Source organism: Phallusia mammillata, chromosome 1, assembly GCF_965637545.1.
Source record: "Phallusia mammillata chromosome 1, kaPhaMamm4.hap1.1, whole genome shotgun sequence".
Classification (NCBI taxonomy): domain Eukaryota; kingdom Metazoa; phylum Chordata; class Ascidiacea; order Phlebobranchia; family Ascidiidae; genus Phallusia; species Phallusia mammillata.
The window spans coordinates 13,130,573-13,155,602 of NC_137252.1; the positions used below are offsets into that span (position 1 = coordinate 13,130,573).

Below are 25,030 nucleotides of genomic sequence, written 5' to 3' on the forward strand. Positions count from 1 at the left end.
GAATATGAGTTCTGCCAAGATCCCGGTGATGTCTGCAGCAAAATTGCTCAAGACAACGTATTCCAGCAAATGTTTCCAGAGCTGCATCGACTTTGCTGCATTGCATTGTCAATTCCTCTAGCAACCGCCTGGCCAGAGCGAGGATTTTCGACTCTATGTCGTGTTAAAACCAAGCAACGAAATAGGCTAGTAGATATCACCCTGAATGCTCTAATCAACATTTCGATGAACGGTCCGGAGCAGCTCACTGACGAGGATGCACAAAAGATAGCTGAGAAGTGGCAAAAAACAAAGGACCGACGAACAGTGACAGTGCGAGCATTGAAGGCGTTGGGATCTGCAAACAACGAAGAAATGGAAGCTGGCGGATGGGAACGGGATTGCGAATCTGTTTTGTTGCATGAGATAGAACCTGGAAAATTTGTTCTGTGATTGTGCACTGCCAGTAGCCTAATAAATAATTCGTTTAAGCAAATATGGCTATTTTTTGGTATTTAAATGAAACACTTGCGGTCTCTTAAAACTACTTAGCGGTCACCCAAACCAAACCTTAAAAAAAAACCTGGCTATCATAACCACACAGGACATAACTCCAATAAAAAAGCTACCTACATAAAAATAAATGGTTATATCAGAATATCACATATCTAATTTAAGATTACAAAAGCAACAACAGTAATATCAGTCAGTACAGCACTACCGGCAAAAATAAAAACCCAAGTTGTGTTTTTATCTCTCATGGGATATTCCGATGTGTATGCTTTTTATTTGTACCCACCCACTACAAATGATGACTAGTCACTCCAAATCTAAACTAAAAAATCTAAAAGGAATCTCATCTATTTCCACCTTGAAGTTCAACAACAGGCAAAAGGTGGTCGGGTGTCAATTATTTTTATTTAAAAAAATAAAATCAGCATGAAATGTGAGCGAAAAAATAAATTCAATAGTTAAGACTCTCATAAGTAGGTGAAACAGGTTCAGAAGAAAAACTCGACGAAGCAAAGAAATTGGCATTAGTAGAAACTGGAGAAATATTGTTTGAGTCCACACAAATTGGATTAAAGTGGTCAAAATTATTTGAAAATTGGTTATTGACTGTTTGTTGTGGAGGAAAAACAAAATTGGTTTCTTCAAAATTGTTGATTGGTTGAAACTGCTGGGGTGAATGTTGCGAATAGGTTGGCGATGGGTAGGAAAACTGCTGTGTCGGTTCTCGGGTAAAAGGAGGTGAGCTTTGGGTGAACTGTGGCGAGTTGTTTCCAACGGTATGTTCGTTGTATTGTTCAGTGTTGCTGAAAGGTGACGTACAGCTCACATCGTAACCCAACTGTTGCTCGTTGTAAACTGGCAAGTATCCCGGATGAATAACGTTCGCTGATGCGGAATAAGGATGAGATGAAGAGTATTGATCCAGCGTCGGGTTAACGGTGATACAAGTGGTGGGAAAGTTGGTCGCTTGTGGAGAGAGATGTGGTTGGAAGTTTGAATATCCAGTATATGTCGCAGCAACAGGGTTTATGATGTTGGGAGGAACCGCCACTTTCAGCCGTTTGTTTGTCTGCATGGCGTCACAGTTGTATTCCGGAACATCACAGAAACGTCTGGCGTTTTTTGTCTTTCCACCATCGCACCGAAATCCTCGCGCAAAGGGATTGTTGGCAATTTTTAGTTTGGTCACCTTTAAAAAGAAAACAATTGAAAATTAAAAACAATAAAAACTAAATTTGTGAAGTAACGTTGTGTATTTGAAACGTTTTTTTGGAAAGAAAACTAACTTGTTTTGTAATATTTTACCAACTTGCACCCAAACACACATAGCAATCGTTTTCTTCTTACCTCGTGATTTTGATAAGCTGTCACTGTGAAAAAAGTGGTTTGTGGAAATGAAAATGTTGACATCGGTTCATGCTTGATCATTGTTACGTCATCAGTTCGAATAAGGTGAACGCGCAATTGATAACGGTGCATTGAGTGGACGTTGAACTGAAGAATACAATAAAAAAAATTTAATGTCTGCTCAAAAATACAATTTTTATATCAAAGTTTTTGATAGAAAGTTGTGTTTACCTTTTCAGTTGCTGAATGTGCAAATGAGTTCGTAAGTTTCACTTTGTGGAACGAAAGAACTTCTTTCATTAGTTTTCCGCCACTGGATGGTGACTTTGGGTGAATATAAAATTTCTGGGGAATTTTAGGCTCTCCTCGGCCAGACACAATCCATTCGCCGTTCTGAAATTCAAATACGATCGTTTAGCTAAATATATTCTTACATTATTGAACTCAATTTTTAACGAAACTTGCAACACAAAATTATATTTCAGGAAACAAATATTTTTGATGATTACCTGGAACTTGTATCTGTGTTCGTCAACATTAACAACATCCATCAAGACACAATACTGCGCGTTCGGATCCAAACCTGAGAACTTCACTCGGTAACCAGGAAAGATTCGTCTAAAAATTGAAAATAAATGTGAATAAAGCGAGGTCCGATTGAATTACCGAAAGTTTTGCAGTAAAATTTACACACTTAAAATTCCAACACAAACAGTAAAATGCTCGGATGCTCACCTTCCAGGTTTTGTGACAATCATCTCAGTTTTTGCAGCTGAAAATTTGTCCCAAACTTCAAGATCCTGAAGATCAACTTGAACATTCTCTTCATACGGGGATCGAACCACTTGTGAATATTTTTTATCGATGACTTGATAATCTTGAACAGTTGTTCGATGTAGCTCATCAACATCATGCGCTAAATGAGTTTCAGATGTTGCTTGAAACCACGGAGCAGTGCAATGTTGAAAGTTGTTCATTATTTGAGTTGCCATGTTACTTGTATTTCTCAGAGTTGTCGAATGATGGTGACATTGACGCGTGCCTCGCTATTTATTTGGCGTTGTTTGTCGCTACTTTCTTTAATCATGGTTGGACGTTAATTAGACAGGATAACAACTGTTTAATGGCGGCGCTGCGTTCGAAGCGACCCACTGCGATGACTGGAGTGCGTGTCTGTAGCTTATCTCCATCTTAATTACCAGCAAATAACTGTCGAATTTGTTATTTTTGTCTAATGCTTTTTAATTTGCACCATACTTTAACCCAGTGGTTCCCAACCTTTTTTTAACGAGACCCAAATACTTACCAAAATTTAGTTTTGTGGTTTCTCGCGACCCATGGACATGCTATTTTAGCTGCATTTTTGTCTGTAAGTTAGGAAAGCTTTTTGAAAATTACTACGCTAGCAAATCAATAACCTTATAACGAACAAACGCTATTGTTTTTTACGACCAAACATTTCCATTTATTCCGAACTTGGAGCTGAATCGAGGCATTATTAGCCAGACAACGCTCTACTGTGAGCTAACACATCACTTTATGACGTCACAAACAGTTTTAACCATTATCACGACAAGTTGTGATGAAGTTATTATTGGGCAACAATTTAAAGCCCTGGGTAATATAAAAGTAATGCTACGAGGCGTCAAAAAGTAGATGCTGTAATTGTCACTAAAACAAGCGACCCAACAGAATGTTCAGGCGACCCAACTTTGGGTCGCGACCCATAGGTTGGGAACCACTGCTTTAACCAATCATTTATGATGACAACGCTAAGAAATAAATATGATCTTTTCCCAAAGCAGAAGTTCAGAATTTTGTATTCGAACTTGTACTAGGGCAATTGAAACAAAAACAATGCATATGTTTGTGGAAAACTAAAGCGTATGTAATGTTTGAATAATGGTACAATATGATATGCAATAAAAGTGTGAGGAATCGGTGATACTTCAAACTGAATTAATCGACGATAGCAGTGTGGTTTAGGTTTTGAAATTGCTCTACTTCGACATTAAACGTCACCAACCGAAGGTTATCTTCTTTAAGCTCTTTTGCGGACAATCGCCTGGTAGTAGTTATTTGGTGGAATAGTTAAACAGTTTTTTTTTTACATTTTAGTGTATGTTTGTTTAAAACAAGTAAACTGTCTTGGCAATTTACGTTCGGCAACATGACATTTATAATCGGTTTGTTTGTGACTTCAATTGATTATGTGGCTTTATTACAAAATAATAACATTCATCTTTGTTACGTTACATATTTGTGGTAGCTGATGTTAGCGTCTATACTCGTTGTAACCGTCTACTCAAAGTCAATAGACTGTAAATTTCCAAAAGTGTTTTGATTCCGAAAAGTTTTTTGATAAAATTTACATAACATATTCCAACAAAACGTTAACGTTTTCAAAAACAAATGATTTCCGGATATCGCCATATGGTATGTTACACAGGAACGACAACTACCCACAGGTCATAACTTAGCAACGTTGCCTGCTATCCATGTGTGACGAAACAAAGAATGGGAAAATCCCCCGGCGAACTGGCAAACGGTTGGATGTGAAATGTCTGTCAAATTGTTCAACCGAAGAGTAGCAATATTTATGTTCCAAATAATATAATTCAAAAATGCAGTAAATATTCCAGTCGAAAGTAATATCTCCCAGCGTGTTGATGCAAGTGATAACAACTGTTTCGGCAAAAGTGTTTTAGGTAAATAGAAATCAGATTATCACACCCCGACAAGCAAAAACACATCAACAAAAAAGTGCCTAACAGACAGTAAACATCACTTTACATTTTGTTTAAATCCTCGACCACATAACGGTTGTCCAATACATGGAATAAGATTTGCGATCAGGTATTGCACAAATTTGTGGTAAATAATACGCATCATGCAAACTTTCCGCACAATTTTACACATCATAATAAGACGACAAAAATTTTTCTTTACAATTATTCTCCAAATTTGTTTTGCGTAATATAAAACATTGTTAGACAAACATTACAAACTACAAAGTTATTTACCGATAACAAGTAATTGAGGTGTATATAAGCGACGGACACGCGCTCCAGTCATCGCAGTAGGTCGCTTCGAACGCAGCGCCGCCATTAAACAGTTGTTATCCTGTCTAATTAACGTCCAACAATGATTAAAGAAAGTAGCGACGCACAACACCAAACAAATAGCGAGGCACGCGTCAATGTCACCATCATTCGACAATTGTCAGAGATACAAGTAACATGGCAACTCAAACAATAAACAACTTTCAACCTTGCACTGCTCCGTGGTTTCAAAAAACATCTGAAACTCACTTAGCGCAAGATGTTGATGAGGTATATCGAACAACTGCTCAAGATTATCAGGTTTATGACAAAAAATATTCACAAGTGGTTCGATCTCCATATGAAGAGAATGTTCAAGTTGATCTTCAGGATCTTGAAGTTTGGGACAAATTTTCAGCTGCAAAAACCGAGATGATTGTCACCAAACCTGGAAGGTGAGAATTTAGGCATTTAACTGTTTGTTTTGGATCTGAAAATTCTATTGCAATACTTTTTGTTAAATCATTTCGATCGCTATACTCACATTTATTTTCAATTCTTAGACGAATCTTTCCTGGTTACCGAGTGAAGTTCTCAGGTTTGGACCCGAACGCGCATTATTGTGTCTTGATGGATGTTGTTAATGTTGACGAACACAGATACAAGTTTCAGGTAATCATCACAAATGTTTGTTTTCTGAAGTATAGTATTCTGTTGCAAGTCATTTCGTTAAAAAATGTGATTAATATTATAAAAAGTATTTACCTAAACGATCTTATTTAAATTTCAGAACGGCCAATGGGTTGTGTCTGGTCGAGGTGAACCTAAAATTCCCCAGAAGTTTTATGTTCACCCTAAATCCCCGTTCACTGGAGGAAAATTGATGAACCAAGTTCTATCTTTTCACACAGTAAAGCTCACAAACTCATTTGCACATTCAGCTGCGGAAAAGGTAAATACAACCTTTGTTTACAGAAAGCTTATTCAGCGAGGGGTACTTTCTGAGCAGAAATAAACAAATTCTATTGTATCTTTTAGTTCAACGTCCACTCAATGCATCGTTATCAATTGCGCGTTCACATTGTTCGTACTTACGACGTTGCAACGATCAAGCATGAACCGATGTCAACATTTTCATTTCCACAAACCACTTTCTTCACAGTGACGGCGTATCAGAATCATGAGGTAAAAACAAAACAATATATTGTGTACTTATTCTGACAAATTAATCTAAATTGTAAAAATACTATTAAATTTGAATTATCTTTCAATTTTGATAGAACGGTGTTTCATGCCCAGAAGTTTTAACATGTATTTTTTTTATAGATAACGAAACTAAAAATCGCTAACAATCCCTTTGCTCGAGCATTTCGATGCGATGGTGGAAAAACGAAAAACGCCAGACGTTTTACTGATGTTGTGGAACATCCCCATTGTGACATCATGCAGACAAACAAACGATTGAAAGTAGCCGTTCCTTCCAACACAACCCCTATTGCTGCAGCACACACTGGGTATTCAAATTTTCAACCGAATATCTCTCCACAAACGACCAACTTTCCCGCTACTTACATCGCCTCCCACACGATGTCGGATCAATACTCTTCATCTTATCCTTATTCCTCATCAGCGAACGTTATTCAGCCTGGATATTTTCCAGTTTACAAAGAAGAACAGTTGGGTTATGATGTGAACTGTATATCGCCATACAGCAATACTGAACAATATTCGCCGCAGTTTACACAAAATTCACCCCCTTTCACCCAGCAAACAACCCATCAGTTTTCCTTCCCATCACCCACTTTTTCCCAGCATTCGCCTCAGCAGTTTCAATCATTTAAAAACGTTGAAGAAACCAATTTTGTTTTTCCGCCACCGTCCCAGCTATTCACGGATCAACAATTTTCAAATAATTTTGATAATATAAATACGAATTATTTGGGCTCAGACATTATTTCTCCAGTGTCTATCGATGACTATATTTGTGTTTCGCCGTTATATGTACCTGAGTCTTCTTCGCCTAGTTATGAGACATTTCCCAACACTTGCAGTTATTAAATTCGTGCTTCATTTTTATTTTTTATTTTTTGTCGCATTTAATAAACAAAATTAACTACAGCACGTTGTGTCAAAAAGCAAAATTGAACTTTTAGGAAATTCGAGCAGGTCATCCGAACAAACAAAAAATAGTTCCAAATGAACGACAAACGAGGTCTGAGATTTTTTGCAAGGAACCAAGACACACTGGGGACAATTTGTGTTGGATTTTACTAATTTAAAAAACGAATTGTGAGGCTTTGTGCAGTTTTTGCTTTCTTTCTTGCAATTTACACTCAAGAATTGAGCTGCTATGTATACCAATCAAATAAATCAGACATATTTACCGGATATGTTTTCACAAATTTGAACTATCCAAACTGACAATTTAGACAGTTTGAATATAACTCTACGTTTACCTAATTTGATCAGACACAACTTTGAATACTTACAATGTAAACAACATTTGTTTTTAAATCCGCATAAAAATATTGTTGCATGCTTCTAAAATCATATAAAAAGTGTCATTGGAGAACTTAGCAAGTTTTATGTTTATGCTATCACCTTAAGTTTCGCATCTGAAAATCCGTAAATATAAAATGCCAGACAACTTATTTATATGAATTTATTATACGAGTAAAAATTTAGTAAATTTAAGTGTATTAGACATGAATGTAGTTTGCATAACACTGAATGGGGTTTATCGTATTGTCGCAAGATACCCTTTAATAATTTATAACAGCTTGATAAAGACGCTCCGTTCGAAGCAACCCACTGCGACGACTTCAGCGCGTGCCACTCGTTTATCTTTATCGAAATTACATGATTGTCAGCGGATAACTTTTAACGTTTTTATTTTGCAAACAGTAGAATTTGTCCAATATTGTTTTTTAAACATAAAATATACGAAAAACACATTTAGGCCATCTGTGAAGTGAATTTAGGCAAAGAAAGTTGTAACGAGTTTGACGTGTTTTAGAACGTGTTTAGATTAAAATTTTGCATGAATTAATTGTTACAAATACATTTTACACTTACAAATCGATCACAATATACATTTTTGTTTTAATTCTTTATTTTAAAAAGTTGGTGTAAACTAATAAGTTATTTATAGTTTATAGGCAAAAACCAACATACAGATTAATAGAATAGTTGTACGTTGTTCATAATATAGTTATGTTTGAGTCGAAATGCACAAGTATTTTGAAACTAATTTGTTTTTTGTAAAAAATCAATTATTTTTATACCATTGAAATAAATGTGACAAGCAAAAAAACATATGTGGTCCTAGAGAGGAAATCCACCCGCAGATTTTACGACGTAACAAACTTGTCTGCTATCCATGTGTGGCGTAACAATGCGTCCATGTAACAATGTCACAATCAAACTGTTGGATCAGGAAATAACTTCAAAGTCACCATATGTCTTAAAATAAAATTTTCAATCGCAGCAACACGTCTAACATTTTAAAGAATTTGACATCAAATTGTTTACGAAATTTGATGTCAAATTTTGCGAACCAAACCCCCTGCGGAACAGGCCACAAGATATCAGCGGGCTATTGCAAGTGATAACAACTGTCTTGGAGCAATACACTGTGACTTTAAATCATTAGTGATTATGACGGGACATCAACCCATCGCAACTCGGCACGACTCCAATTCAAATAAGACCGAAACGTTTATTTTTTGTTTTTACTTTAACTACGTGTATGTTCTATGTCAAACACACAGTTTCGAAAAAAAAATTATTTATATGTTTGATAAAAAAGAGACTGCAAAGATCAGTTTACACACAAAAAGGAAAACAAATTTGATTTAAAAAGTAAACAAAATAAATATCTGTATATTTAAATCTAACGACAAAAAGCAAAAAATAGGTTGTTTCATTTAGGAGTTAAAAATCCAAACAGTGACAATTTTAATGAATGTCTGCACAAAGCTAGAAATCCGTTTTCCCAACGGAAAGACGTAACAATAACACAATCACTAGACAAAGCATGAAAGAATCTTTGATGGTGTTTGAAGTTCAATGTCAAGGACAACTGCACGCAGCACGCGCTCTCCCTTAATCTCCCACCTTTTGCAGGTTCAAATCGTCAACTCAGCATGGCGCGTGCCCCTCGTTCCAGACTGCAGCCCCTTGCACGCAGCAGGGCACCCGAACGCACGTAGATAACAGGATACAGTTGTCTCTCTTGATGAGCTCATTAAGACATCAAAGAAACTTGAGATCGTATAAAACATTCTGTTCTTGCAGTTTTCCATCATTCGTTCTTGTCACTTCAGCAGTAAAGTATTCGATCTATCATGGAAAGTTTACTGTCGCTACACGGTACTGCCACGGATTCGATTTGGCAGCCCATCAACGATATTAGCAAAGACACTACATCAAAAATGGGGTTGACGTCCTTAAAACCAGGAATATGGCAAAACAATGCAGGTTTGTTGATATTTCTGTGAGAAGATTTTGAATAAAAGGTGCATAAGGTCGTTTATGTGAGATACCAATAAAGATCCCATTTCAGCGTAAATTGGCAGATTATTTTTTCAGAAAAACTGGATTTGGTCTTTCAATATTATCAAGTTTGGGCATTTGTGCGAAAAAAAAATAAGCAAATACAAATATTTTTTTAGGATCAGCCAATGAGATGGGGCAGCAATACGACCCGAGCACAACAACCTTAAAATCGCTGGGAAACCCTTCGCAGTTTGAACCATCTTCTGCCGATCCACATCTCAACGTAGAACTTCACGATTTCGAATTGTGGTCAAGTTTTTCAGCAGCGCAAACAGAGATGATTGTCACCAAAACTGGAAGGTAAGAATTACTCGTTTCAGATTTAATTGCCGCAGATTCTTTATTTTAACGAATTAAAAGATTTTGGAAAATAGTCCCTATATAGCAGTGGTTCTCAAACTTTTTTGACCGCGACCCAAATCTGGGTTTTATGAACATCTCACGACCCAAGCCTCAAACATCAAAAAATGTATTAACGAGACGGACTGCAATTTTCGCCGCCGCATAGGAGTCTGCCCAGCATGTCAAAATGGCGGCAGGCTTAATGAGGTCGAAGCCGATTCGTTCGACAATTGCATAACACACATTGTGGCTTTGCAGTGACATGATCATTGATAGAAGTGAATCCCAAATCTAAAAATGTTTCCTTGTACGAATACTTACACATCCTTTAACGCTAACTGTTACATCTCCCGTTCAGTTATGCAAGATTGACGTCCTATTATTTCCCGTGCTATGACGTTACAATCGCCATGTGCGTAACAGTAAAATTAGAAAGCTATTGTCTGTATGTTGTAATAATTGGTTCATTTTACTGTACAACGTAGTCGAGTGAGGCGACTTTATTTCTGCATTAAGTAAATTCGTTTGTGTTTACTGAATGCAGTAATAGTTCGTTTGGGCAGAACTGAATCACCATAGTGCGACCCATTTTTGGACCCTGCGCGACCCATACTTTGAGAACCACTGCTATATAGGGTATTGATCAAACATCAATCTATTGGTTATTAAACCACAAATCTTTTTTGCAGGCGAATGTTCCCTGGATATCGCATAAAGCTTTCAGGCTTGGATCCAAACGAAAAATATTGTTTGTTGATGGACATTGTCAACGTTGACCAACACAGATACAAGTTTCAGGTAAGGATTTTAATTACGTCTTATTCACACAAGCAACCATATATTTTCAAGTTATTTCACATTTAAATACTTGCTGTAATGAGTTTCGAATGTTTGTATATTGATGAATTGTTTTTAACCGCTTTTTTTTATGCAGAACGGAGAATGGCGAGTGGCCGGTCGCGGGGAACCCCCAATACCGCAACGCTTCTACCTCCATCCACATTCACCAGCTACAGGAAAACAGTGGATGAAAGATATTGTGTCGTTTCATAAAGTCAAACTTACAAACTCGTGCGGCAATTCTTCGAACGGCAAGGTAAGCATCTGCATCAACAAAGAACTTTTGTTTCATAGATTTGTTTACTATCTGTTCGTGAAAAACTAATTGTTAATTATCAAGTAGCAAACTCAATAAAGCATGCCTTACATTTAGCATAAATTTAAACGTCTTGTAACTAATTCCAAAAGTAACGCACTCAATGAGCCCAAAAATAAAAAAAAATATTTTAAGATTAGGAAAATTTTCCACCTAAACTAATTTTTGTACTTTTTGGTACAGTTTCTTATTCACTCCATGCACCGATACCAACCCCGCATTCACGTGGTACGGGCCTCTGACGTGAGCAACATACATTATGACGTAATGTCGACTTTCGCCTTCCCACAAACTGTGTTCATCACCGTTACGGCGTATCAAAATCATGAGGTAAGATTTTGTATTTTTGATGGGTGCAGAGAGTTTCTAAAACTAAAAAACATTTAAGAAGTATAATTGTGTGTAAATTTTGACTGGGATATTTTGTGGGGATTTAGCTTTTGCCTCCAAAATGACGCTTATCAGAAAAAAAAACAATACAATTTTTTGACTTTGGACTTATGTAGCACGTAGGCAATGTTGTGAATATTAAATTCCTTTTTCAGGTAACAAAGCTAAAGATCGAAAACAATCCATTCGCACGCGGTTTCCGCAACGAGGGTGGGAAAACCAAGAACGCGCAACTGGTCCAGACATATCGACCTTTCACCTTTGCCTCAAAGCGCATGATGGGTCACCACACGATGGCACCAGCCTTCACAAAGCGATACAAGGAAGAAAGTCACGAAGCAAACTGGACTAACTTTCCACAACCCGTAACATATGTCACAAACTCGATGACGTCACATGCCAATGATGTCAGCTCCATGCCGTTGGCGGAGATCAATAACTATCGTCCTGCAGCCGTACAGTTTTCTTCTCACCTCGGACTGACGAATCTCCAAGACACACACCAACAAGCTGAATTTACGTCAGCAGTGTTTCCCAACAATTTTTCTAACAACGAACACCACCAAGTTTTGCCAGAATCAGTGTTTACACCTCCAAGTTCGGATTTTCAACCTGGGTACCCGGCAGCACCAATATCGATCGGATCTTCAGCGACAACCTGTATCGATTCTGCACCCTCATTCTTTTCGCCGGCGACTACCTCACAAAACTGTGCCGAGTCATATGCAACAACGTTTGCCTCTACGTCGTTATTTGGAATGCCGGAGTCCAGCCCAGCACAACTCACACAAAGTTCAGCGCATGAAATCACCGAGTCATACGAGCCCCAGGTCACAACTACTTTATCTCAGGTGTTTGCCGAGTCTTACTCTCCTCAGAGCACACAAAGTTACCAAACACATCCATCACAAAATTCACCACCGGATTATGCTGAAATACCTGTTCCTGTTTCTGATTCAGCTCTGCAAACCTTTTCCTCAAGTTCTTCTCAACAAGATACCGGTTTAATATCTCCAACGTACCAGCAACACAATTACGCTGACACGCATCTAAACGTCGACGAACCATTCTCTGATAACGCCGAGTCGAGGTCCTCCTACACATCGCCACACGGTCATGATGAACAGTGTTCTCCGGTGATGACGTCAACGTACCAAGACATCAATCCCTCACAGACATTTGTTGATTCATACGGAACTGCTTACCGGCAGGCCACTACCAACGCGTTTTCCAGCAATCCTCCCCAACACTACTTTCACCAAGCGGAGATTCTTGCTCCGACATTTGTTGGAGAGCAACCTTACTTGCGCCACCTAGCGGACAACGGTTCACCGCCTAGTGACGAAGGTTACATCTCCACGGCCGTCAGCAACCCTGACGATGAATCAGCATTTGTTCCCGAAACAACCTTCAGTCATCATGACAACGCTATCAATCTCCTTCTCCCTGCATCTCCTTAGGTCACGTGACCAACGCTTTTTATTTATTGTGGTGACGTCACATTCCGCCGCGTTTTTCGATTGTGCGCAAATAAAAATGCCTAAAGTAAAATTGTTCGTGTTGTCAGGAAATATTATTAGGCTATATCTGGTTGCAAAAACAAAGAGTGAAAATATATATTTTACGAAAAAGTCTTAGCAAGACAATTTAGGTCTTGACAGTACTTGCACAAAACGCAACAAATGTAAATTATCTAGTGTTTATGTTTAAGATTTTCCCTAAAACAGTCATAAATCATGCAAGTAATGTAAAGACATGTGATCGACTCCATTAACAGTGATGCCAAATAATAACAGAAAAATTGGGCACTTATGGGTTCAAAGCATATACCATGGGATTTAAATATATATGAAATGCATATTGTTAGTTTTTTTTACATCAATTACCTTTTAACTTATCCGAATGTTAGCTTTAACAAATTGTTAATAACAAAAATTTGAGCACAAGTTTGGGAATAATGGTTTGAGTCAGCGCAAAGTACAGAAGCAGCAAGCTTTCGTTTTGGAAAAATGAGATTTCACTGAATCTTGAGCATGCAGTCGCAAATGCGCGACCGAGAGTCATGAGCGCGCTTGAAAACGGTGCACGAGTCCCTGGAACATAAAACTACAAGTCAAATCCCGATTCTTACAAAAAGAGTGAATGAAGCCGAAAAATCAAACCTATTAATACAAATATTGGCCCGAATCAAACCCGTTTCAAACAAACTTAAATTCGCCCGCCCCCACAACCCCGAACCGACTTATTCCCGTGCAAACTAAGTGACTACCCTAAATTTCCTGCTGCAACTTATGCCTAACTCGCTCTACCAGTACTTTAAAAGTTTTTTATAGCGTACATGATCGACACCAAAAGGTTTACAAAATAGTTTTTTTTTTATTATGGAAGCAATAATGTAATAAACATGAGGACACTTCGATATCAACACAGAAACATCGGGTTAGGAAAAGAACCAGCGTTTACACAAGAGTGCGCTTTTGATTGACAGCTTTCGATTGTTTTCTGCGCTGTTGCATGAAGCATTGAATAAACAGAATCGTTACTTTTCGATAGTGACGTCACACTTGGCGAAGACGAAACAATGTTTTGTGACGTCACATTTCTCGTGACGTTGGGATAATTGTAGGTCACGTGATGTGCGGGAGGGTAGAATGGATTGGGAAGTGTTGTGAATGGTGTCGGGTGAAACACGTTAGGATATAACATTGGAAAGGACCCAAGGTTGGGAAAAGGACTTTCGAGTGACGTCATCCAGTTGCGCAACTGGTCGGGTTTGTGGTCTGGCTGTGGTTGCTTGCGTTCCTCCATTGAGTGTAGAGTTTCGTAAACGGCTCTGGCTCGTTTAGGGTTTTCTTCTTTAGAGCTCGACGATCCCGCAATATTTGAATTGTTTCTGCCGGATTTTGGAGTGGTGTTTCTGGTCGAGTTTAAGTTTTTACTGCCGGCCCGTCCTCCATTTTCACGAAAACCTTTTGCGAAGGGGTTGTTGTCGATTTTCAGCTTTGTGACCTTCGGGCACAAATAAAAACAACGTCAGGAAATAAAACAATTTTATAATATATTTTTGTTTAGATTAGGAATTCATTTTACCTCTCCGTTCTGATATGCCGTCACAGTGATGAACACAGTTTGTGGAAAGGCAAAAGTCGAAAACATCTCGCTTGGTAAATTTGTTACGTCATCGGTACGAATAATGTGTACACGAGGTTGATAACGATGCATTGAATTTAACACAATCTGCAGCAATAATTTTAAGCATTAGAAACCCCTCAAACAATAAAAACGATAAACTTCTGACCAAGTGACTAACCTTGTCTGCTGCCTTAGAAACGTTGGAATTTGTAAGTTTGATTTTATTGAACGACACAACGTCGTCCATCCACTTTTCACCACTAGCGGGACTGCCGGGGTGAAGAAAAAGACGTTGGGGCGAGTGGGGTTCTCCCCGACCTGCAACCATCCATTCGCCTTGCTGAAAAAGCAATATTGAAATTTTTGTTTTAAATTGACGTTAAAGCTAAATATGCGCCAAAATATTTCTGAAAAAATAGGCACAAAAAACAAACTAACAAATGCTACGAACCTGAAACTTGTATCTGTGTTGGTCGACGTTGACAATGTCCATTAACAAACAATATTTCGTGTTTGGATCCAAGCCTGAAAGTTTTACTCGATATCCAGGAAACATTCGCCTTAAACAAGAATAAAATGAATAAAATATTTCTATGCAACGAGTATTTATATTTTTATTGAAAGTAAAATTTCACAATATTTAGGTAATATAAAACTGTTTGTTATAAAATAGTTGTTATAAAATGCACATACGACTATAATCGGAAACGGATAATTATAACATTGCAACATCAGTCAAAGTGAGTTGGGCAAAAGGATACAATTAATTAAGGGCTGGTCTGCAATTAAAACAACAAATTATGTCAACAATGGCTCGTTTCCTGGTCAGTGCATGGCGTAAGGCGCTCGTTATTGTTACGTCATGGCGCGACAGACGTCACTCTTGTGTGTGTCGTAATCGTTGTTATTGTTCGTGTAATTGTTTTCCGTTCTATTGTCTTTGGATTGAACTTTCGATTTGTTAAAACAATGGGCACAACTTCTGGGACAATCAAAACATCAAAAACGATTTTACTGCAACACTGGTGGTTTATCGGTCGTAACCTAAGCAGTTACAAGATGTTTGAATACAGTAATGCGATTCGAAAATTTTGCCAGATGCTATTCCGCCGGATATTTTTGGAAAAAAGAATTTTCGCCAGTAACTATCAAAAACCGTTTTAAACACTACAAAGTGGTTGATCTAATTTGCCCAATATGTATAAAACTTAATTAAATAACTTACAAATGTATGAAAAATGTAGTAAAAACATTTTCGCTTATTTTAGCATAACTGTAAAACTGTATGTTCAAAAGCTAAAATATCGGAAAGGTGAGCAAAACGCGGTGAAAACACATTATGACGTGACATACCTTCCAGATTTGGTGACAATCATTTCAGTTCCAACTCGCGAAAATTGTTCCCACAATTCCCTGTCGCATAATTCCACTCGCAAATTTGGATCAATAGGACTCGACGCTCGACCGCCACCTTGTGTACGTCTTGCAAGAAGTTGGTGAAAGTCAGGTGGATGTGACGCATCAACCGGTACAATAGCCCCTGTAACGTATAAGTAACAAGCTATAAGACAAGAGTATATTTTGGAGTAAGGATTGTTTCGAGGAAATTTCACGAGACTCATGGCAACAAAGATAACATACGCTTTTTAAACATCGTTGCAATATTTTTAACCTAAACTTCAAAAGTTCATTTTAACAAATCAAATCAACAACACCGCACAACTAAGCTGCTTGTAAAATCGTCTCAAGTAACCTACACAGTGATCACACGGATAACAATACCACCGCGAAACAACATTAAACGTAAATCGATTTACCCAATTTGTTTTAGTCATTTTGTTTAAATTCATTTTGTTTTTACCGATTTAATACGTTTATTTACAATAACATGTCCAATATTTGGACATGAAGGGCCCCCACATACATTTTCACTAATTTACTTGAAATTCGAATAAACATACATGCATAACTGAATTAGATCTTTAGTAAACATATACGACCTACCATCATTTCCTAATCCCGGCAAATATTCCGAAACAAAATGATCCGACTCTAAACTTCCACTGTACCATGACTGTGATGTGTCCCCTGATCTGCTACTACCCATGGTGCAAATGAACTAACTATTTCCAACCAATGTTAAAATGCTTTTAAATGCCAAGTCAAGATTCGGCTAACAAGTACTTCAATAGTTTCTGTTACGATGCTATTCTGGATTAATATCTGAAATTCCAAGTGACAAAGCATTTACGTACCAGCGCGCCATTTTTTCCCTTCCCACCTGACGTCGCGCTCTTTCATCCTGGCACGTGACACAATCGACACCGATATCAGTGTTACGTCACAGTGGGGAGGGGCGTTTAACGCGCGATTCGCACTTCACATGTTTTTTGATCGAGTTTGTGGTAATAAATTGTCACCTAAGCTAGAAAAACTATTTTGGCAACACGAAACAATCATTTCCTATTACCCCATGATACACAAATACGTGTAGCCAATTTATTTGATGTAAAAACGCTGCGAGTTTAACAGATAAGAGGAAAATATAACAGTTAAAAGCAATGCAGTTTTTATTAGCTAAAAATCCACCTTTTTATGTTTACAACTGTTTGATTCCAACATCAGTCAGTTGCGAGTTCTGAACCCAGCAAGCAATAGGCCTACTTAGTTGGTCACATTTTCCCCGTCTAGCACGGTAGGTCGAATTCCAGAGTGGCAAAAGAGAGAAGTTCAAAACATGCCGAAAGAACATTTATTTAAACGTACAATATTATAGAAAAGTATTTAAATGGTAGAACTGACATGTTTGATATATAGGTTCAGCACAGAATTGTAAGTGGGTCAGAAATTGGGGCCCGAACCCTAAAGTGCATGCTAGGAGTTGGTAAAAATGCGCAAAAATATGCTAAGTGTGAAGTCAGGCCCGACTTGCAACTCTGCTCCTGTTACAACCTTGTTGTATACGTCGCGTAAATCACCTCCGCTACCATTGTATTTTAAATTGATGCAGTTTGAGATATGAATATAATGCATTGTTACGAATTTGCCCACTCTGGTTAATAATTCAGCAACTGACCCTGTATAAGCTTGTATGCTTGTAGCTCAATTCTCTCCACATCCTACAACACTGCTTACCTGGCTTGGACCAACTTACACAAAACTTTTGCTGATGTTACAGCATGCTCCTAAGATTGTAATCTTGCAAATGTAAGTCTCATGTCACCACATTGTCGTGTATTTCGCAATTTACTGGATTGGGCACAAAAATGGCACAAGACACAAAACTTGAAGGTTAGGTATAATGCCAAACCAATAACAGACCTACATAGCTTAAACAGGCTACGAACAGCAGTAATGCTCAAGATACAAGACAGAAGGAAAGCAGGTTCGCTCAACAATTCAAACCATTTACATTCGAGCATTCGAAAACCGCCAATACCTACAAAATCGCAAATCCCAATTTGAGGCGTTAAAAAGGCATTAATAGTTTTGGACATAAGCTTCAGTTATTAAAAAAATTCGCGATGAATGTTCACCAAATATATCAAATAACTTTCAGCGGTACTTTGCAAGTGGCAAAAGTCGATGACAAAATTTTAGTGCACTAACACGCAAGTGTCAACTTCAGTAAAGCGACATATCGCATTGACAAGCCCATGTGACACGTGTCAAATGTCAGCAGCAAAGGTGGCACTTGTCACACACATTTCCACCATAAGTGTGGGCTGGAAAAACGCCATAATTAATCGTCAACAATGTACAAGACTGCAAAGCCAGTAGCAACAGGAGTGTCAGGGAAGGGCAGTGACGCATATATGGCTGTTTCAATTCACTCCCTCTTTCGTTTGCTTTTGTCGTGTGACGATTTGCTGGTCGACGCCTCCGTTGGTCGCTTGCGAGCCTGAATGCGTATTTTTGGATCTTTTATTTTTGGGGAAGTGTAATAAACCAACAAATAAGTGCAACAAAAACAACACCAAAAACGGTTTTATTGCAAAAATGAGCATTGTATTGTTTTCTTGCGCAGAAAATAGAAGCCCCCTTTGAGAAATATTGCAGCTTACGAAACGGTAATGCGGCATTGCTATATACCTACGCTTGCTAGTACTTTATTAGGTCTTAACAAGATAAATGACAAGTATCTGGTTTTCCTACAGCGTTACCTTGCATAATATGCAGAAAACCTAAGGAGCTAGTAACAAGTGCCTACCTGTTTGGCTTGTTCCATGAATTTGTTCAAACCAAACAGATCCTCATCTTTTTCAAACTGAACAGGACCTTCCCTACTTTGTGAAGGATCTGCTCCTTTAAATCCTTTGTCAGGGACAAACCTAAGTTAACAAACAAGTGTTATATCTTTTATTAAAACAAAACCGCAAAAGAGCCATGCTCATTATAAAGGTTTAAAGATTTTAACATTTATGGCTGACATATGTACAAAATGTTTATATTAGTAAATTTGCAGGTTAATAGTAAATCATCCTTCAGGCCTAGTGGATGTGTAACAAACAATTACACTGTGGTAAAATTAGCATACATATATAAATTAAATTGTTTTATTGCTGACTAGAACAACAGGATGTTGTCTCATGAAAGGGGAAATAAGCAGACCTCACCAAGAATGGTAAATTTCAGTCCAAAAACAAGCTACAATTCCTTAAACACCAACATAATATACAAACAGAATAAAAGTTACCTGTTGCTTTTGATTAGCTTGTCGATGTCATCATCTCCATACATTTCCTTGTCTTTGTCTTTAGTAGGTCTATAGATGCTACTTCCAACCTGTGTCTCGGATCTCCATGGTTTGTCATAAACATTGTAACCTTCATCATCACCACCATCAAAACCACTGTCCATTCCCTGGTGGATTACAGTGACAGACATTGTAAAACGCATTTTGAAGGTATTAAGTACATTGGATGTTTAACAACTTGGCATTATTAGATGAAATATATATTTAGCAGGATACAGAAACACTTATTTCACCAAGCATATGTGGGTGATAAAGCATTTAAAAAAAGGATAATTGCTTTTTTGGTAAAACAATTGTAACCAGAATTTTAGGCTATATCAAGAAACTAAATGGTAAAATCTGTTTGTTGTTATCGTCAGAATTCGCACTAACCCTGCTTTTATTGAAAAGTCTCTGATCAAATTGTGCCTCCTGAGCAGTCCTTGTGTTTGGCAATCCAAGTGCAATCTTTTCACTGATATCACGCTCCTCACGAAGACGATTCCTGTTAGCAGATAACATTTAGGTTTTAGAAAGACGAAATAACCAAAAATGATGAATTTCGAGTAAGATGTGCTTGAATAGTAAGATGTTAAAAAAAGGAAATGTTTGCACTATAAACCTCTTTTCGGGAGCAGCCCGTGCAAGATTTCTTTCTCTTTGGCGGTCCCGGTGTCGTTCATGTCTTATTTCATCTCTTTCTTTCACCTCCTTGTCATCTGATCAATTTAAATTAGATTTAATCACTGTTTGATTGGTTAAATGTAAAAAATAAACCCAAAATTTTACAACACAAAAGATTGCAAATCAGAACAAAACATCCTAGGTTTTGGCCATTGTTAGTTTCATTGTTATTGGCAAAAGTAAGATTAACCAATGATTAGTTAATGTGAGATATCTTATCCCTAGAAAGTAATCAAGGTTGGCAATTATGGCAAATGATCATAAACAACATGAGAGTTAATCAACTTAGGAACACACCTCTATCATCCTTTTTTATGCCAGCTCGTTTATTCCTAGCCTCTTCAGCAAGTTGTCGAAGTTGTCGCTCCTTGGCTTCTTTCTCTTTTGATGCAACTTTCCTTTCCACTTGTGCTCTCATTTCAACAGCCTCTCTGGCCTAAATAACAACACAAGGTTAGTTATGGATTTATATTCCACTAAAGCTGAACTTTTAGGCAAAGGTTTTTTCAGCCTGGGATCAAATTAGTTCAAAGAGTAAATTTTTGTGCTTTGAGGGTAAATATAAAAACAGGTTTCTTTTTCTAAACCGTAATTTTGCACATGTGCAACATAAATTTAAAATTGTGAATTTTGTGTCAAAAATTGCTGCATAAACCCACAAAATCAAGCTGTGGTGTGAATGCAAGTGGTGAAACTGTAATCATACAAGTAGATTTTGCCCCAGAACATTCAGTACATTGAGCTTTATAAAAACATGTCGTTCACATTCTGCATTACCTTTTGTAATTTAAAGATGTTTTAGAACATTTTTTAGATTTAAGTTAATTTAAGGTTTCTGAACCAACCTTTCTATCAGCTATGTATAGTGCTTCGGCCAACTTGGCAAAATTTTCGTTGATGTGGACACTCTGTAATCCACGACCATCTGCTGCAAGACGTTTATCCAGTGGTATTGTGTGACCCTGTGAAAAAGTGAAAGTATAAAAATATAAATGCATGATTGACAGAAATTGGTAAAAAAATCGTGACAAGAGTGAAGTTTCAGTTCGGTGCACAAACTTCTTCCTACAACAATTGTTTAATGGTGTTGTCAATATTTTATCGTTACATAACACAAAATAATCCCTGATGACAGGTTTTTTTTTAAGGTTTGGTTTGGGTGACCGCTAAGTAGTTTTAAGAGACCGCAAGTGTTTCATTTAAATACCAAAAAATTGCAAGTCCAAATTTTGGGAAACCGCTGGAGAAATTTGGGGGACAATTTCGGTCTCCCAAAACACCTTAAAAAAACACTGCTTGATGACATAAACTTTTCTGGTTTCAGTATTTATGCCTTGTTTAATAACACATTACCCAACTTACCTTTGCATTTTTCCAGTTTGAAATACAGGGAGGAACTTTCCAATCTTGCTGCTCCTTTACAGATAACTTTCGGTTGGGTGAATGCATTACTGGGGCTGGAGGGCTTGGTGGACCCTGTGGTAACTTTTTGTTTGTTCTAAATAACATGAAAATATATTTATTCCACATGAGACAATATCAAATATGACAAGAAAGAACCAGTTGCTTAACAATTGTTGGTTTTACTAAATTAGGAGAAATTCATAACTTTTCATGACTATCGGCAAAAAAGGTAATAATAAAAAATGATTTAAACGCAACAACATTGGGCAGTAGGTCTTAAACTATGAGGTTGCATATTTGACTTACTTAAATTTGGGAGGTTCCATTGGATCTTTCTGCATCTCAACCATTCGAATAACACGTTGTTTGGCCCCAGAGTTGAATGCAACTCCTTGCTGTGATGGTGTATATCTAAAACATATTTGCCACTTTGAAACAATGAACATTCAATAACTATCTTTGGTTGATATTTCGACAATTTATTTTTTGGAACATCAAATAAATTTAAAGTAAACATATTTGGGAATCAAATTGAAATGTTTGGAGCAGATGTGCTTGTTCATTATTACCTGATATATTGTGCAGGAGCACGCTGCTCTGCTCTTTTTACTGGCATTGCAGCTGTTATTTTCTCATTTGTTAATTTTTCCAAAGCTTGCCGGGTTGATTCAGTTTGCTACAAAACAAAGAAAGTTGGTAAAGTTTTGCAGGAAGTTGGGACCCTACAATACAAGCAGTCAGAGTCAAAATTTTCGATATAGCTTTAACTCCGGTTTCCGCATTAATATCAATTTTGCCAGTTGTGGTCAATTTTCAGAGTTAGCATCTTAGTATGTCAAATAATCAGAGTAGGTGTCAGACCCTATTCATTCCGAATTTGTGACCCAGGATTAAATACAAGTATATTCATATGAAGAACAGTAAGCTTAAGTGGAAAAGATCTATAAACTAATTTTTGTCCACCTGAGCAAGGACTGGTTACAAAGTTTTAGGAAAAGCTGCTTTTCCCACAATAAATAAACAGTAACAAATCAAAGATGATTCTCAAGATTTTAAATGCTGTATTTTTCTGTACTTTCAAGTTGGTTCAAACTGTACTTCCAACATAATAACTGTAAATTTATCACGGTCAACAATGTTTGTAATTTGAACTAAACCAACATTGGGTACCTCTCTTATAGCATCCTCATCAGGTCGCTGAAGATCTGGGTCATCCTCATCCAGAATTTCTTTGGGGACAAGTTGTTGAAACTTACTGTGTACTATTCTGTCCTTGCTGTGACCTTGACGCGCAATGGCATCATAACGAATCTTTCCTTCAGAATCAAGTTGTACAGCAAGCGCCTCTTTCTTCTTTTTAGTTTTTCCCATTCCCTGATCACAAGCAACAATATGTTTGTTAAACGTAAAAAAGGCATTGCAAAACTTACTTTATTGCATGTTTGATGACTTTAAAGGATATTATGAGTTTAAACCATGTTAAAGGGTATTGTCATAAAGGTGTATTGCAGTGGTTCTTAACTCGCTTTGGGCCACTGGCTCAGTAAAAACAATATCGTGGACCATTTCTTTTTGGAGCAAGATTAAAGTACACATACGAAACAACCATTTGGGCTTGAAACATAATTCTTTAAAACCAATTTTCAAGAAGTGAGATACAATTATTAACAGCTAACATTTTAATGCTCTTTCAACATGTAATATGCAATCATCTCTAGTTTATCACCAAATTTAGTGGATGTCTTGGATCCACCCAAAACATCATCATGGATCACTAGAGGTCCATGGACCACCAGTTGTGAGCCACTGGTGTATTGAATGGTGTTAGATTCAAATGTAATGCACAACAAAGCTAGTATCTTGATAGTAACAAAGATAATTAATTTGTGTAGATATTTTAGTAGCAATAGGAAATATTAAAGCCAAAGTGTTGCAGTGTCAGTTACACATAAAAATGTTTACCAAAGGAAATTGAACAACTGGAATTTCTGGAAATGCACCACCATCGCCAAAATCACGCTCGGCACGTGGAATGAAACCTTTTCTGTGTCCATATGGAGGTGGCTCATATCTCATAGAAATCACAGCTTTGGATGTAGGTTGAATTGGATCCAACTGGTCATAAGTTACCTGTGTTGGTTCTGGCAACAAACTAAAACAAGAATCATATATTGTACATTAAATACAGTTAATACAGGGCATTGAATCACACAAAAATGCACCCAAAATTTACTACAAAAAATTGTGTTGTTTAATCGGTTTCCAAACATGGCCAGAATGTATTTTTTTCCAATTGAATTTATTAGACTCAAAACATGTTTCTTTTCAAAATGAGATTTTTTCAAATTTTTTAACAAGTCAATCAATAATACTAACCTGGACAAAGTTGCCATGTTTTTGTTTCTTGTTTCAAGCAATTCCAACTGTTATTCTTGAAAAATTGAGTGAAGTTTTTAATAAAAACGACAACTACATGAACAAACTAAAAAAAATACACATTACTTCTTTGATTAAAGTGAAAAGTCTACAAAAATAGGACAATATGACAACTTGCAAGTCCTGATCTGAGCCCCATTGAACTCTCATCTCAACTCTCAAGTCTCAACGCATTTATGGTTTTCGCCATCTCATCCGGCAAAATTACATCCGATTTTAGGTACGCCGAACAGTTCGGTAACCAGCGGAGGGAGCTGAGTTTATCTTCATTGGTGAGGATAGGCACTGCGGAACAGCAACACCCTATATTTGCACTTGATGAATCTACTGACGATCAAATTTTATGTGATCACTCTACGATTTTCTATTTGTTGCCATGCACCGATTCATACTGTGGCCTGTGGGTTCGACAATGCAGAGAAAATGAAAAGGGGAAAAGTCCTCCGATACACTGTCCGCTGACATAACATGTGTTGTTACAGTATAGAGAGCAATTTATGTTGCAGTAGCAGTATCCTTATTCAAATAGAATGGCGGCACCGTCGCTTTGCCTCTGCGCAAACAGCACTCTTGCTCCGACAGTGCCGAAAAAAGAAAGGCGCCATTGTCGTTAGGTGAGCCACTAACACAGTGTTTTTCAACCTTTTTTGAGCCATGGAACACTTTATGCATTAAAATAATTTTGCGGAACACCAAACGAGATTTTGATGCAATAAAACAACCAGGCTCTGACACTAAAACGTTAAATCGCGGGAACCGCTAAATCGCAAATCACGTAATCACGGAAACAGATGAAAACGCTCATATAAAGCTATTGAAGTTGAGGGGAGGTTTTATGAAAACGAAAATAAAACTAGTATTGTACATAAATACAATACACGCCCCGCACTGGCTGTTTCTTGATTCATCGTTTTCCGCGCAAACAATTTTGCTGAGCGTCAAAAATCTGGTTGAAACTCGTTTAGGCTGAAACAGGGTTTAAACTTTAACCTTTAAAGGTTATATTATTCTTAAAGCTTACCCAGCTAAATTGCACTAACCGTCAGCAGTTTAGTCGCAATTTAGCTATGTTATAATTAGAGAACGATAGTCTTATTATTACACAACAATAAATGAAGCCAATCACTATATAGCACTCAAACTGGTGTTGGTGGATAAATACTTTCATAAAATAAAAGCCATTTCCGCCAACTGTGTAAAACAGTGATTTTAGACCGGTGTTCGACATGAAACATTAATCAAACCATAGAAGTCTAAACCATTAGAATCCTATATTCAAACCAGAAAGTTTCTCGCGGAACACCTGATCATCTT

The 25,030-nt window shown here is 37.4% G+C and overlaps 5 protein-coding genes across 5 annotated transcripts; 2 read left to right on the forward strand and 3 right to left on the reverse strand.

The window, feature by feature from the left end:
* Positions 1-878: 878 nt before the first annotated feature.
* Positions 879-2,883, reverse strand: LOC145229670 (T-box-containing protein 2-like). Its single transcript, XM_080095008.1, has 5 exons — positions 2,575-2,883; positions 2,349-2,457; positions 2,071-2,232; positions 1,840-1,986; positions 879-1,681 (listed from the first exon to the last, which is right to left on the reverse strand). The coding sequence occupies exons 1-5, from the start codon at positions 2,829-2,831 to the stop codon at positions 944-946; spliced, it is 1,413 nt and encodes a 470-aa protein (XP_079951134.1). The 5' UTR covers positions 2,832-2,883; the 3' UTR covers positions 879-943.
* A 1,911-nt stretch (positions 2,884-4,794) lies between these two features.
* On the forward strand, positions 4,795-6,998 carry LOC145229273 (uncharacterized). The gene is made up of 5 exons (XM_080094581.1): positions 4,795-5,335; positions 5,444-5,552; positions 5,671-5,832; positions 5,919-6,065; positions 6,207-6,998. The coding sequence occupies exons 1-5, from the start codon at positions 5,079-5,081 to the stop codon at positions 6,936-6,938; spliced, it is 1,407 nt and encodes a 468-aa protein (XP_079950707.1). The 5' UTR covers positions 4,795-5,078; the 3' UTR covers positions 6,939-6,998.
* Positions 6,999-9,174: 2,176 nt separating this feature from the next.
* LOC145207762 (uncharacterized) lies at positions 9,175-12,876 on the forward strand. The gene is made up of 6 exons (XM_080078783.1): positions 9,175-9,359; positions 9,554-9,737; positions 10,469-10,577; positions 10,714-10,875; positions 11,119-11,265; positions 11,481-12,876. Exons 1-6 carry the CDS (start codon positions 9,227-9,229, stop codon positions 12,783-12,785), a joined length of 2,040 nt encoding a protein of 679 aa, XP_079934909.1. The 5' UTR covers positions 9,175-9,226; the 3' UTR covers positions 12,786-12,876.
* An 805-nt stretch (positions 12,877-13,681) lies between these two features.
* LOC145209015 (T-box protein 2-like) lies at positions 13,682-16,672 on the reverse strand. Its single transcript, XM_080079264.1, has 6 exons — positions 16,462-16,672; positions 15,811-15,997; positions 14,909-15,017; positions 14,636-14,797; positions 14,416-14,562; positions 13,682-14,334 (listed from the first exon to the last, which is right to left on the reverse strand). Exons 1-6 carry the CDS (start codon positions 16,562-16,564, stop codon positions 13,747-13,749), a joined length of 1,296 nt encoding a protein of 431 aa, XP_079935390.1. The 5' UTR covers positions 16,565-16,672; the 3' UTR covers positions 13,682-13,746.
* Positions 16,673-17,676: 1,004 nt separating this feature from the next.
* Positions 17,677-23,790, reverse strand: LOC145237049 (SNW domain-containing protein 1-like). Its single transcript, XM_080099766.1, has 13 exons — positions 23,657-23,790; positions 23,243-23,432; positions 22,451-22,654; positions 21,850-21,956; positions 21,587-21,691; positions 21,239-21,374; positions 20,722-20,838; positions 20,174-20,312; positions 19,815-19,911; positions 19,586-19,697; positions 19,154-19,320; positions 18,668-18,788; positions 17,677-18,358 (listed from the first exon to the last, which is right to left on the reverse strand). The coding sequence occupies exons 1-13, from the start codon at positions 23,671-23,673 to the stop codon at positions 18,287-18,289; spliced, it is 1,584 nt and encodes a 527-aa protein (XP_079955892.1). The 5' UTR covers positions 23,674-23,790; the 3' UTR covers positions 17,677-18,286.
* Positions 23,791-25,030: the final 1,240 nt, after the last annotated feature.